Source organism: Equus caballus, chromosome 5 (genome assembly GCF_041296265.1).
Source record: "Equus caballus isolate H_3958 breed thoroughbred chromosome 5, TB-T2T, whole genome shotgun sequence".
In the NCBI taxonomy this organism is placed as follows: domain Eukaryota; kingdom Metazoa; phylum Chordata; class Mammalia; order Perissodactyla; family Equidae; genus Equus; species Equus caballus.
This window is the reverse complement of record NC_091688.1, coordinates 102896334-102908502: the sequence shown is the minus strand read 5'-3', so window position 1 is coordinate 102908502 and position 12169 is coordinate 102896334. Positions and strand designations below refer to the sequence as shown.

At 34.7% G+C, this 12169-nt stretch overlaps 1 protein-coding gene across 33 annotated transcripts in view; it reads left to right on the top strand.

The window, feature by feature from the left end:
* Nucleotides 1–12169, top strand: part of ATG4C (autophagy related 4C cysteine peptidase) — a 155475-nt gene that overhangs the window by 44856 nt on the left and 98450 nt on the right. For all 33 annotated transcript variants that reach the window (XR_011439390.1, XM_070268946.1, XM_070268947.1 and 30 more), the window contains 3 exons: nt 5916–6149; nt 8163–8493; nt 10295–10365. Coding sequence is in view for 32 of the 33 variants with exons in the window: in XM_070268946.1 (XP_070125047.1) it covers nt 5916–6149; nt 8163–8493; nt 10295–10365 (636 nt within the window). In the remaining variant the exon portion in view is untranslated. The remainder of the gene's footprint in view (nt 1–5915; nt 6150–8162; nt 8494–10294; nt 10366–12169) is intronic.

Here is a 12169-nt window from a genome sequence, read left to right as displayed (position 1 = left end):
CCGCCTGTGCCCATTCCCTTCCGCCCTTCCCCTGGTAACCACTGAACTTTGTCCATAGGTTTGTTCATATTCCAAATATGGGTGAAATCATCTGGTGTTCATCTTTCTCATTCTGGCTTATTTCGCTTATCATAATTCCCTCCAGGTCCTTCCATGTTGTTGCAAATGGGATGAATTTGTCTTTTTTTTATGGCTGAGTGGTATTACATTGTTTATATATACCACATCTTCTTTATCCAATCATCAGTCGATGGGCACTTGGATTGTTTCCGTGTCTTGGCTATTGTGAATAGTGCTGCAACAAACATAGCGGTGCATGTGTTACTTTGGATTGTTGATTTCAGATTGTTTGGTTAGTTACCCCAGTAGTGGGATAGCTAGGTTGTATGGTAGTTCTATTTTTAGTTTTTTGAGGAATCTGCATACTCTTTTCCATAGTGGCTGCACCAGTTTGCGTTCCCACTAGCAGTTTATGAGGGTTCCCTTTTCTCCACACCCTCTCCAACATTTATTTTTAGTCTTAGTGATTATAGCCATTTTAACAGGCGTAAGCTGGTATCTTAGTGTAGTTTTGGTTTGCATTTCCCTCGTGATTAGTGATGTTGAACATCTTTTCATGTGTTTATCGGCCATCTGTATTTCTTCTTTGGAAAAATGTCTGGTCATCTCCTCTGCCCATTTTTTGATTGGGTTGTTTGTTTTTTTATTGTTCAGTTGTGTGAGTTCCTTATATATTATGGAGATTAGCTCCTTGTCAGATATATGATTTGCACATATTGTCTCCCAATTGGTGGATTGTCTCTTTGTTTTGATTCTAGTTTCTTTTGCTTTGCGGAAGCTCTTTAGTCTGATGAACTCGCACTTGTTTATTTTTTCTTTTGTTTCCCTTGTCTGAGAAGACATGGTATTCGAAAAGATCCTTGTTAGTTCGATGTCAAAGAGTGTACTACCTATATTATCTTCCAGGAGTGTTATGGTTTCAGGACTTATCTTCAAGTCTTTGATCCATTTTGAGTTTATTTTTGTGAATGGAATGAGATAATGGTCTACTTTCATTCTTTTGCATGTGGCTGTCCACTTTGCCCAAAACCATTTATTGAAGAGTAGGGATTTCCCTTTTTGTTGTATGTTGGAGGGGAGAGAGTCCTGGGCAAGTTCACTCTGCCATGATGGTGACGTTCCTCTAGCTTTCATTTTTGAAAGATATTTTTGCTGGGTATAGAATTCTAGGTTGAAGATGTTATTCTTTTGGTAGCTTTAAAGATGTTGCCCCACTGTCTTCTTGCTTGTTTTGTTTTCAATGAGAAATCTGATGTCATGCTTATCTTTTTTGGTATATAATGTTTTTTTTCCCTTGACTGCTTTTAAGATTTTTTTCTTTATTACTAGTTTGGAACAATTTGATTATGATGTTCATTGATGTAGTTTTCTTCGTGTCTCTTGTGCTTGAGTTTTGTTGAGTTTTTTTGGACCTGTTGGTTGATAGTTTTCATAAAATTTAAATTTTTTTCAGCTATATTGTCTTCAAATATTTTTTTTCTGTTTTCCTCTCTCTTCCCCTTCCTTCTCAGTCTTCCATTATACATATATTAGCATGGATGAAATTGTGCCACAGCTCACTGGTGCTCTTTTATTTTTTAAAAATTCTTTCTCCTCTCTGTGTTTTATTTTGGATAGTTCCTATTGCTGTGTCCTCAAGTTCACCAATATTTCAGTCTTTTCCTCAGCAATGTCTAGTCTGCCATAAACCCCATTCAGTATATTTTTCATCTTGGACATTGTAGTTTATATATCTAGAAGTTCCCTTTTTTTTTTGTTTAATCTTCCTTGTTTCTACTTATCTATTTTAACATATGTAATATAGTTGTAATAACTGTTTTTTTTTTTTTTTTGAGGAAAGTTAGCCCTAAGCTAACATCTGCTGCCAATCCTCCTCTTTTTTGCTGAGAAAGACTGGCCCTGAGCTAACATCTGTGCCCATCTTCCTCTGCTTTATATGTGGGACACCTACCACAGCATGGCTTGCCAAATGGTGCCATATCTGCGCCTGGGATCCGAACCTGTGAATGCCAGGCCACCGAAGTGGAACATGTGCACTTAACCGCTGCACCACTGGGCTGGCCCCTAAAATAACTATTTTAATGTCCTTGTTTGCTAATTCTAGCATTTGTGTTATTTCTGGGTCAGTTTTTATTGATTGAATGTTCTCATTTTGGCTTGTGTTTTCCTGCCTCTTTGCATGCTTAGTAACCCTTGATTGATTGCCAGATATTGTGTTATTTACCTGACTGAGTACTGGATATTTTTGTATTCCTACAAGTATTATGTTGTGTGAATATGCCACACTTTATTTATCCATTTTACTCTTAGTGTGCATTTGGCAATTGTTAAGAGCCCTGCTGTGAATTTTCTAGACATGTGCTTTGGTAAATGAACATGTGTATGGATTTTCATTCAGAATGTATACCTGGGAATGTAATTGCTGGGTCATAGGGTATTGATATTTTCAACCTCAGTATATATACTACCAAATAGTTTTACAAAATAGTTGTGCCAATTTGTGTTCCTGCCAGGTGTGTATGAGAATTCCACTTACTCTCACCTCACCAATGCTTGATATTTCCCCCTTTTTATTAGAGCCACATTTTCATTTGCATTTCTTTGATAACTAATGAAATTGAGCATATTTTCATGAATACGTTTCTATTTGGATATGGCTTCTGTTAGATTATCTATTGTTTTCTTACTGATTTCTAGTCTTTTTAAATTTGTATATATATTTTTTAATTGAGATTCATAATAGTTTGCATCATTGTGAAATTTCAGTTGTGCATTATTTCTTGTCTGTCACCGCATAGGTGCTCCCCTTCATCCCCTGTGCCCACCCCCCACCCCAGTCCCCTGGTAACCCCTGAACTGTTTTCTTTGTCCCTGTGTTTGTTTATATTCTGCATATAAGTGAAATCATATGATGTTTGTCTTTCTCAGTCTGACTTATTTCACTTAGCATAATACCCACCAGGTCCATCCATGTTGTTGCACTAGGTTTTCTTTTTGTTTAAGATTGACACCTGAGCTAACAACTGTTGCCAGTTTTTCTTTTCTGCTTCTTTTCTCCCCAAATCCCCCAAGTACATAGTTGTATATTTTAGTTGTGGGTCCTCCTAGTTGTGGCATGTGGGACGCCGCCTCAGTGTGGCCTGATGAGCGGTGCCATGTCCATGCCCAGGATCCAAACCAGTGAAACCCTGGGCCACTGAAGCGGAGCGCGTGAACTCAACCACTTGGCTACAGGGCCAGCCCCATAGGTTTTCTTTATATATTCTAGATATTAATCCTTTTTTGGATATATCCATAGGAAATATCTTCTCCTACTCTTTTAGTTACTTTTTCACTCAATGTTCTTTTGAAGAACATGGTTTTTAACTTTAATATAGTGTGGTTAACATTTTTACCTCCTTAAATGGTTAGTGCTTTTGATGTTCTGTTGAATAGATCTTTGCTTACTTTAGGATGAGAAGATGTTCTTTCTGGGATTTGAAGCTATCGTTTCTTTCTTTTTTCCTCTGGTTGTTTTTAAGATCAACTCTTTGTCTTTGGTGTGGATTTCATTTTATTCTATTGGAAATTCATATCTTTCTTAAAATGTGAAAAATTTTCAGCCACTTTATTACAGCTGCTCCCCATTCTTCCTATTCTCTTCTGCATCTCTGATAAATCTTTCTGTCAGATTTTTCTTCATGTCTCTGAAATTCTTTGGTTTCTCATATTTGCTATTACTTTGTCTCTCTGTGGTGTGTTGTGAGTAATTTCTTTAGTTCTTGCTTCTGATTCCTTAATTATCTCCTGAGCTGTGTACAGTTTTCTGTTCAATCCTATATCAAGTTTGTTTTCAGTTGTTATGATTTTCATTTCTAGTAGTTCCATTTGGTTTTCTTTCATATGTGCCTAGTTAGTTTTAATAGTCTGTTTTCTGTTATTTGTCCAACTTTCAATACCCTTCTGTTTTTTCAACATATGTATATGGGATAACATATTTTACCCCATATCTGATAATTGCAATAGCTGTACTCTTTGAGGGTTTGTTTTGCAATTTGTTTTACTTCTGGTTATTTCTCATATTAGCTTGTTGGATTGTGAGTTTTGATTGTAATTGTCAGCCTTTACTAAGCCCTCAGTATTACTAACAGTTCTCTTCCATTTCCTTTATCAACTTTCTTTCTCATTCTTCAGAGTGGTTCTTTCAGACATTCCCATTCTTCGTAAAACTCTGATCTCAAATCTCTCTCAGCATAAAAACAGAAGCAAAGCAAAACAAAATAGAAAAACCCCTCCATTTATCTTACAGTCACCTGACAAATGTTTATTGCACATCTACTATGGACTGAACTCTGCCAGGTGCAGAAGATCCAGGATAAACACCTTCCTTCTTCTCTAGACTTCTTGAAATCTTGGGGGGAGGCAGTGGTAGATAAAAGACATTATAGATAGAATTAAGTAAGGTTTTGGAAAGGCAAGTCCGTCAAGGATGAAGTAGCAGGGGAAGTGTTATAGTAGAGTGTCAACGAGACACCAAAGTTCACTTAGTACTAGCGGTTTTCCAGTAATGTTTAGAGTAAATATTAAGGAGACTAGATCTTAAGAGGGTAAGAAATTAATCACTTTGTCAAGGTAGGAGATCAGGAACTGTATGTTTGGCAAGCCACAGGATAAGGTATGAGAGTTACTATTGTATCAAATTTCAAACAAGTTTAAATGTCTCTAAAGTGGAAATTTTGGACATATTTGTAAGGCCATGTTCACTTTCCAGGCATTTTTATTTCTAATTAACTTCAAACTCTAATACTGGGAGAAATTCATTGATAATGGGGGCTTGGCATTGGTTCTTTTTATTATCATTGAAACTATATGCTACAACTTAGCTGCATTAAGCAGAATGTTATAAAGTTTTGGATGATTGTGATTTTTTCAGAGTGAGCTTGAGGAAGGGTAGGTGAAGGAAGGATGAGGAATAAAAGCATGACAAGACTGCATTAACATCCTGCAGAAGAGCATTGGGAATCGGACTCCTAGGAACTGAGATCCACCACCCAAACCAGCCCACGTTTATTAGATCTGCTTGTGCTAGGCACAGTACTGCATGCAGAGGGTGTGAAGATGACTAAGATGTCCTCTCTGGGAGTAAACAAGGAATGTTAGTTCATTTTGAGCACTAGTGGTTCGTAAATTACTGGGCAAACCGTGACCGTAGTTTTCACATAGAAATTCTATTAGAGATGATCAATTTGGAAAAGTCTTTAAAAATGATATTTGTGGGTGGCAACACTTTTAAAAAAAATTATATTTCAACATGAAAGGATAACTGTATATTTAAGAATTTTATATTCTTAGTCCCTAGCTGATGAGTTTTGATTTTGTAATTTGAGTGTAAGTATATTCATGACAATAAATACAATGTGCACATTTTACTTGGTTTTAAGAACTAGTTTATGTGATCATACACATTTTTATATATTGACAAATCATGATATTTTATTTGCAAATCTCATTTTAGAGAGCACTAATATCTATATCCTGAGCCAAATGAGGCAAAAAGAAAAGATATTTTCATATTATCCCCTCATAAAAGAGTTGATTATATTTGGAATATAGGATATTATTATTAACAACAGTATTACTGATAATACCTTATATTAGTTGGTGTCTGAGTGTACAAAACATTTCAGCATTCGTTCTCACTTGATTTTCGTAACAACCTGATTAGGAAGAATAAGATTTATCTTCATTTAAGTTGAAAAAAAGGATTAGAAAGATTGTGATATACTCCATATCTTATGAACAGTAATGGAGATATAATACCATCATTGACATTTCTTTGCATATATTTAGACTATGTTTATATTTTTATTTTGTAGATGAAAATAAACTGTTACCTGCAAGATCAGGATGTACAATAGAAGATCATATAATTGCAGGAAATGTAGAAGAATTTCGTAAAGATTTTACTTCAAGGATATGGCTGACCTACAGGGAAGAATTTCCTCAAATAGAAGGCTCCACTTTGACGACGGACTGTGGTTGGGGCTGTACGTTAAGAACTGGCCAGATGCTCTTGGCTCAAGGACTCATACTACACTTTCTTGGTAGAGGTAAATCAAATCTCTGTTTTCTGAGTTTTTTATTTATTTATTTTTTAGTTTGAACTCCAGCTTGCAAACTGCACAAAATTTTGTGAGGTTAATTTCTTGACTCTCTGATGACTTCTGAAGTTGTAACTAATTTAGCATACTGCATCTTTATTGAACTGGGCCAAGTATGACTTACATGTAAATTTTCATGATGCCCCTTTCAAAAATACAAGTTAAACATACCTATTATTCTTGGCTACCACTATGAATTAAGTTATTTTTAGTAACCTTTGGATTTCTTTTCTTGTCATTATTTAGTTCTTTTCGAATGAACTCTCTGGATTATCTCTAGTTCAGTAGATCCTGGGCAGGTCAAAAGCAGTGACTTGAGAAGATAATGTTTTTACATTATTTAAATCTTAAAAGATTTTTATGCTGTTTTCTTTTCTTTGTACATACCAATAATGCTTTAAAATTATTTTTATCTTTAGAAATATGATTATAATCAGTTAAATTGATTAGGCATATTCTTTTTTATGTTTTTTTTTTAAAGATTTTATTTTTCCTTTTTCTCCCCAAAGCCCCCCCAACATAGTTGCATATTTTAGTTGTGGGTCCTTCTAGTTGTGGCATGTGGGATGCTGCCTTAGCATGGCTTGATGAGCAGTGCCATGTCCGTGCCCAGGATTTGAACTGGCGAAACCCTGGGTCGCCGAAGCAGAGTGCGCAGACTTAACCACTCGGCCACGGGGCTGGCCCCTGATTAGGCATATTCTTAATAAGGTCATCAAGCTTAGTCTTTAAGACTCTCAAAAATATCATTGATACTTAACTTACATGTATCTATTTTTTTCTAATGTGCCACCTTTCTTACCATTTCTGTTAGTCCATTTTTTATAATGTGTACATTTGGAGGAGGATTTTAGTTTACCATTTTAGGCTCTCGTGTCTGCTTATTACTAAGTGTTATCGTATTTTTTCAGTGTTAGACAATTTCGCTACAATGCAGGCCAGATATTTAGTAACTTTTCTGTAGGAATTATTGATGAGATCATTTAGAGAGAATGTTTATTCAAGAGTGATGTGGATAATGCAAAGAAGAAGAACTTTTTGTCTTGTTATTTAAAACAGTGAAGTAGTGGATTATAGTTGATTTTGGGGGGGATCTTTGATCTCTAATGACTTCATTTGTTAACTTTTCATTTCCTAGAGAATTGATATTACTCCCTAAATAATGATTACATTATTCTAAAAGGATTGTATGAGGAAAAAAATATTTTGAAAAGAAATTTAAAACTTCCATGGTCAGACTTCTATTTTAACATGTAATCAAAACAAAGTTCACTTTCTGCAGTTATTCTTTCGTGAGTACGGTGAATGTTAGTGAACATGTTTATTGTGCCTTTGGCAGTCAAGACTGGATGTCTGATAAACAGTACTCGGAATGAAATACAAAAGTCTTTATTCCATCTCAGCATTGTTAAAGAAAAGAAAAGAAAGAAAAGCATATTCCAGAATTGTCGATTTGCACCTGAGTTTACTAATTTTTTCTCTTTTGTTTTCGTAATTTTTTTCTGATTATATGTAATATGTTACCATTTTAGAAATTTTAGAAACTACAGAAAAGTTCAGAGAATAATATTACCACTCATAAGTAAACATCATCGATATAATGGCATATTTTCTCTGCTTGTACCTTTATTTGTTTTTTTAAGCAGATTTATTAAGATACACTCTATGTAGCATAAATTCATTCATTTAAAGTGAACAATTCACTGGTTTTTAGTATATTTACAGAATTGTGTAACCATCACCATAATCTAATTTTAGGACATTTTCATCATCCTCAAAAGTAGTTACTCACAACACCTCCCCATATGCAACCATTAATCTTTCTGTCTCGATAAATTTACCTGTTTCTCAGTTTACTGTTTTAGTTTATTAACCAATATGACTTTAAATGCTATCTACTTATTTTAGTAGAATTGTTAACTATTTAAAAGATCTGAACACCTTACTTTGGAACTACTATAGCTTGGACCTGGCCTGATGCTTTGAACATTGAAAATTCAGACTTTGAATCATGGACTTCCAACACTGTAAAAAAATTTACTGCATCATTTGAAGCATCACTTTCAGAGGAAAGAGAACTCAAAACCCCAACAATTTCTCTGAAGGAAACAATCGGGAGATATTCTGATGATCATGAAATGCGAAATGAGATTTATCACAGGAAAATCATCTCTTGGTTTGGTGATTCCCCCTTGGCCCTCTTTGGTTTACATCAACTAATAGAATATGGAAAGAAGTCTGGGAAAAAAGCTGGAGATTGGTACGGACCAGCTGTGGTTGCTCACATTTTAAGGTAAAATTGTTTTAAAATCTCATCTTTTGACCTGGGTCCTCAGGCTCTGAGATACTGACTTTTGCAGTGCGTATATGTAGTTGGAACTTTTAAAGTCTAACTGTATGAGAGTGTTCATAAGGAGATTTCGTTTGCTAATAGGGAAAAAACAAGACATATTGTGACTCTAGTTACATATAATTTATCTACTGACAAATTTTTCTTCTTTTGCTCATAGATATAGATACCTATGGTCTCTTTCTAACCAGGTTTTCATTAGACTACCTTATTGAAATGTTCTAAAAACTAACAACTCTTTCAACCTTGGAATATGCATAACATTATAGTTTTTTTTTTTAGTAGTGTAACCTGGGGGCTGTAATGTACTGATAGTGTAATGAAATGTCAAGAGCTAAAATTGATGTTTTCAGCATTTCTTTGCACACATCAGATTTCTGTGAATTGTGAATGTATGGGACTGTTAATATTATAATTATATCATAGTAAAGGTAAAGGGTCTGTGACATTCAGAGTAGTGAGGAAAAAGCCGAAAGTCCAATTTCACCTCAGCTTTTATGTGCCATTTATTTGGATACTACTTAAGTTTAAAAAAATGCCATATTGTTGTGTGTCCCATTATCATTAATATGTCATCCAAGTGTAGTATGTTCTAGTAAATTTACTCCATTTAGAATCATACATAAATTTGAAATGATTACAGAGTTTTTGCATGTTAACAGGCTTTTATAGGCTAGATGCTTAGGCTTGAAAAAGTATTTTCAATTGTTGTTAATGTTACTAATGTTATTAAATGATTGTTAATAATATCAAGTTGAGCTTGGTATGACTTTTATAAAAGTATAAGCAGCAAAGCATAGTTTCTGCTCTTCAAGATGTTATGTTCTCTACCCCAGGGATCAGAATACTTTTTCTGTAAAAGGCCTGATAGTAAATATTTTAGGTTTTGTAGGCCATATGAGGGCTCTATTGCCTTTTCTTTTTTTAACAACCCTTGAAACCTGTAGAAATCATTCTTAGCTCGCAGGCTGTACAAAAACAGGCCACAGGTTGTGTTTGGCTTGTGGGCCATAGTTTGCTGGTCTCTCTCCTATACTCACACATACAAATATGCATGAAAAGGTATGTTAAGTTAAAAAATTAAAAAGACACAGTTGAATAAAAATATATATCCACAATTTGTATAATTTCTTTTTCGGATATTGTTGTGGTGATTTTTTTCATATCATGTGCACCATTCTACTCACTTAGAAATATTTTTCAATTTGCAGTTTTACCTATAGAATTCTAAGACTTGAAATTAGGAAATTCATTTGTTCAGGTCGTATAGGTTTTTGAATGAAGGAAAAAAAGTCATGCTGTTGTTTAAAGAAGAGAAGAAAACTTTCATAAGTGTGCCAGAGGACAACCGTCTAGTCCTTCACTGCTGGTCAGTAATGTAAAGTTGATATGAAGCAAACCCTGAGGTGCATTGTCCTACCACTGGCTAGAAAACATGTAATGTTGCCAGATGAGTGGTTGAGAGAAATCCTTTTTTGGGGGGTGGGGTTATTCCCCAAGAATTTTTTTTACGTATTTTGTAACTTATGTTTTAATGTTCTTTGAGTGATTTAGTGTAATATTTTACTTTGAAAAAATTGAGGTGATTTTTATACCATTCGGATGAGAGTTTTGAAAGCAGACACTATAGGTCAAATAGGAAAGTTCAGAAACTGATGGCTTTCTTTCCCCTAAATTAAGTCTTCAGTTATTGACTGGGAATGTTAGTTAGGATTTTAAAGAATGATGCTTGTTATTTTCTTAGAAAAGCAGTTGAAGAAGCAAGACACCCTGATTTACAAGGAATAACGATCTATGTTGCACAGGATTGTACAGGTGAGGAGTGTGTATACTTCTGTTATCTGTTTATTGGGTCAGACTTCTTTTTATTTAGATATAATTGACATATGACATTATATTAGTTCCAGGTATATAACATAATGATTTGATTTATATGTATTGCAAAATGATCACCACAATAAGTCTAGTTTACATCCATTACCACTCAGAGTTACAAATTTTGTTTTCTTGTGATAAGAACTTTTAAGATCTATTCTCTTAGCAACTTTCAAACATAGAGTACAGTATTACTAACTGTAGTCACCATGCTGGGCATCACATCCTCATGGTTTATTTTATAACTGGAAATTTGTATTTTTAATTCCTTTCATTCATTCCCTGCCACCCCTCCCACCTGCCCACCTGTGACAACCACCAGTCTGTTCTCTGTATGCATGAGCTTGGTTTTTTGCTTGCTTGTTATTTTAGATTCCACATATAAGTGAGATTATACAGTATTTCTCTTTCTCTCTCTGACTTATTCAACGTAGCATAATGCCCTCAAGGTCCATCCATGTTGTCACAAATGACAAGAGTTCATTCTTTGTTATGGCTGAGTAGCAGTCCATTGTGTATGTGTGTGTATAAATATGTATGCATTTTCTTCATCCATTTATCTATCAGTGGACATTTAGATTGCTTCCATGTCTTGGCTATTGTAAATAATGCTACAGTGAACATGGGGGTGCATATATCTTTTCGAGTTAGTATTTTTGTTTTTTTCAGATATATATTCAGAATTGGAATTGCTGGATCATATGGTAGTTCTATTTTTAACTTTTTGAGGAACCTCCATGCTGTTTTCCGTAGTGGCTGCACTAATTTACATTCCCACCAGCAGTGCACAAGGGTACCCTTATCTCTACATCCTTACCAACTCTTGTTTTCTCTTGTCTTTTTGATAAGAGCCATTCTAACAGGTGTGAGGTGATAGCTCATTGTGGTTTTGATTTGCATTTCCCTGATGATTAGCGATGTTGAGCACCTTTTCATGTACCTGTTGGTCTTCTGTATGTCTTTTCTGGAAAAATGTATATCAAGATCTTCTGCTCATTTTTTAATCAGATTTTTTTTTGCCATTGTGTTGTAGAAGTTCTTTATATATTTTTGATATTAACCCCTTATCAGGTAAATGATTTGTAAATATTTTCTCCTATTTTGTAGGTTTCCTTTTCGTTTTGTTGATGTGTAGAAGCTTTTTAGTTTGATTTAGTCCCACTTGTCTATTTTTGCTTTTATTGCCTTTGCAACAAGACTGATGTCAAGGAGCTTACTGCCTTTGTTTTCTTCTAGGAGTTTTGTGGTTTCAGGTCTTATGTTCAAATCTTTGATCCATTTTGAGTTAATTTTAGTGCATGGTATAAGATAGTGGTTCAGTTTTATTCTTTTGCATGTGGCTGTCTAGTTTTCCCAGCACCATTTGTGGTCAGACTTTTTATATGTATTTAGCTTATCCCAATTATACTGTAAATGATTACGAAGGTAGAGACCTTGTTCTGCATATTTGTGTTCCTACATAGCACCCTACATGTAGTAGGCACTTATTAAATATTTCTTTTCTTTGAGGAAGATTAGCCCTGAGTTAACATCCACCCTCAATCCTCCTCTTTTTGCTGAGGAAGACTGGCCCTGAGCTAACATCACTAGTACTTCAGTAAATCACCTGTTAATGATGCAGCTGTCATCCAGAATTTTGCTTTGTTTTAGTGTTTTTGGTCTTCTGTTTAATAACCAATATCTGTACTAATTTTGAAACTTTCTTGGGGTTAAAATAGAGACCTTAAATTTCCTAATAAAATAA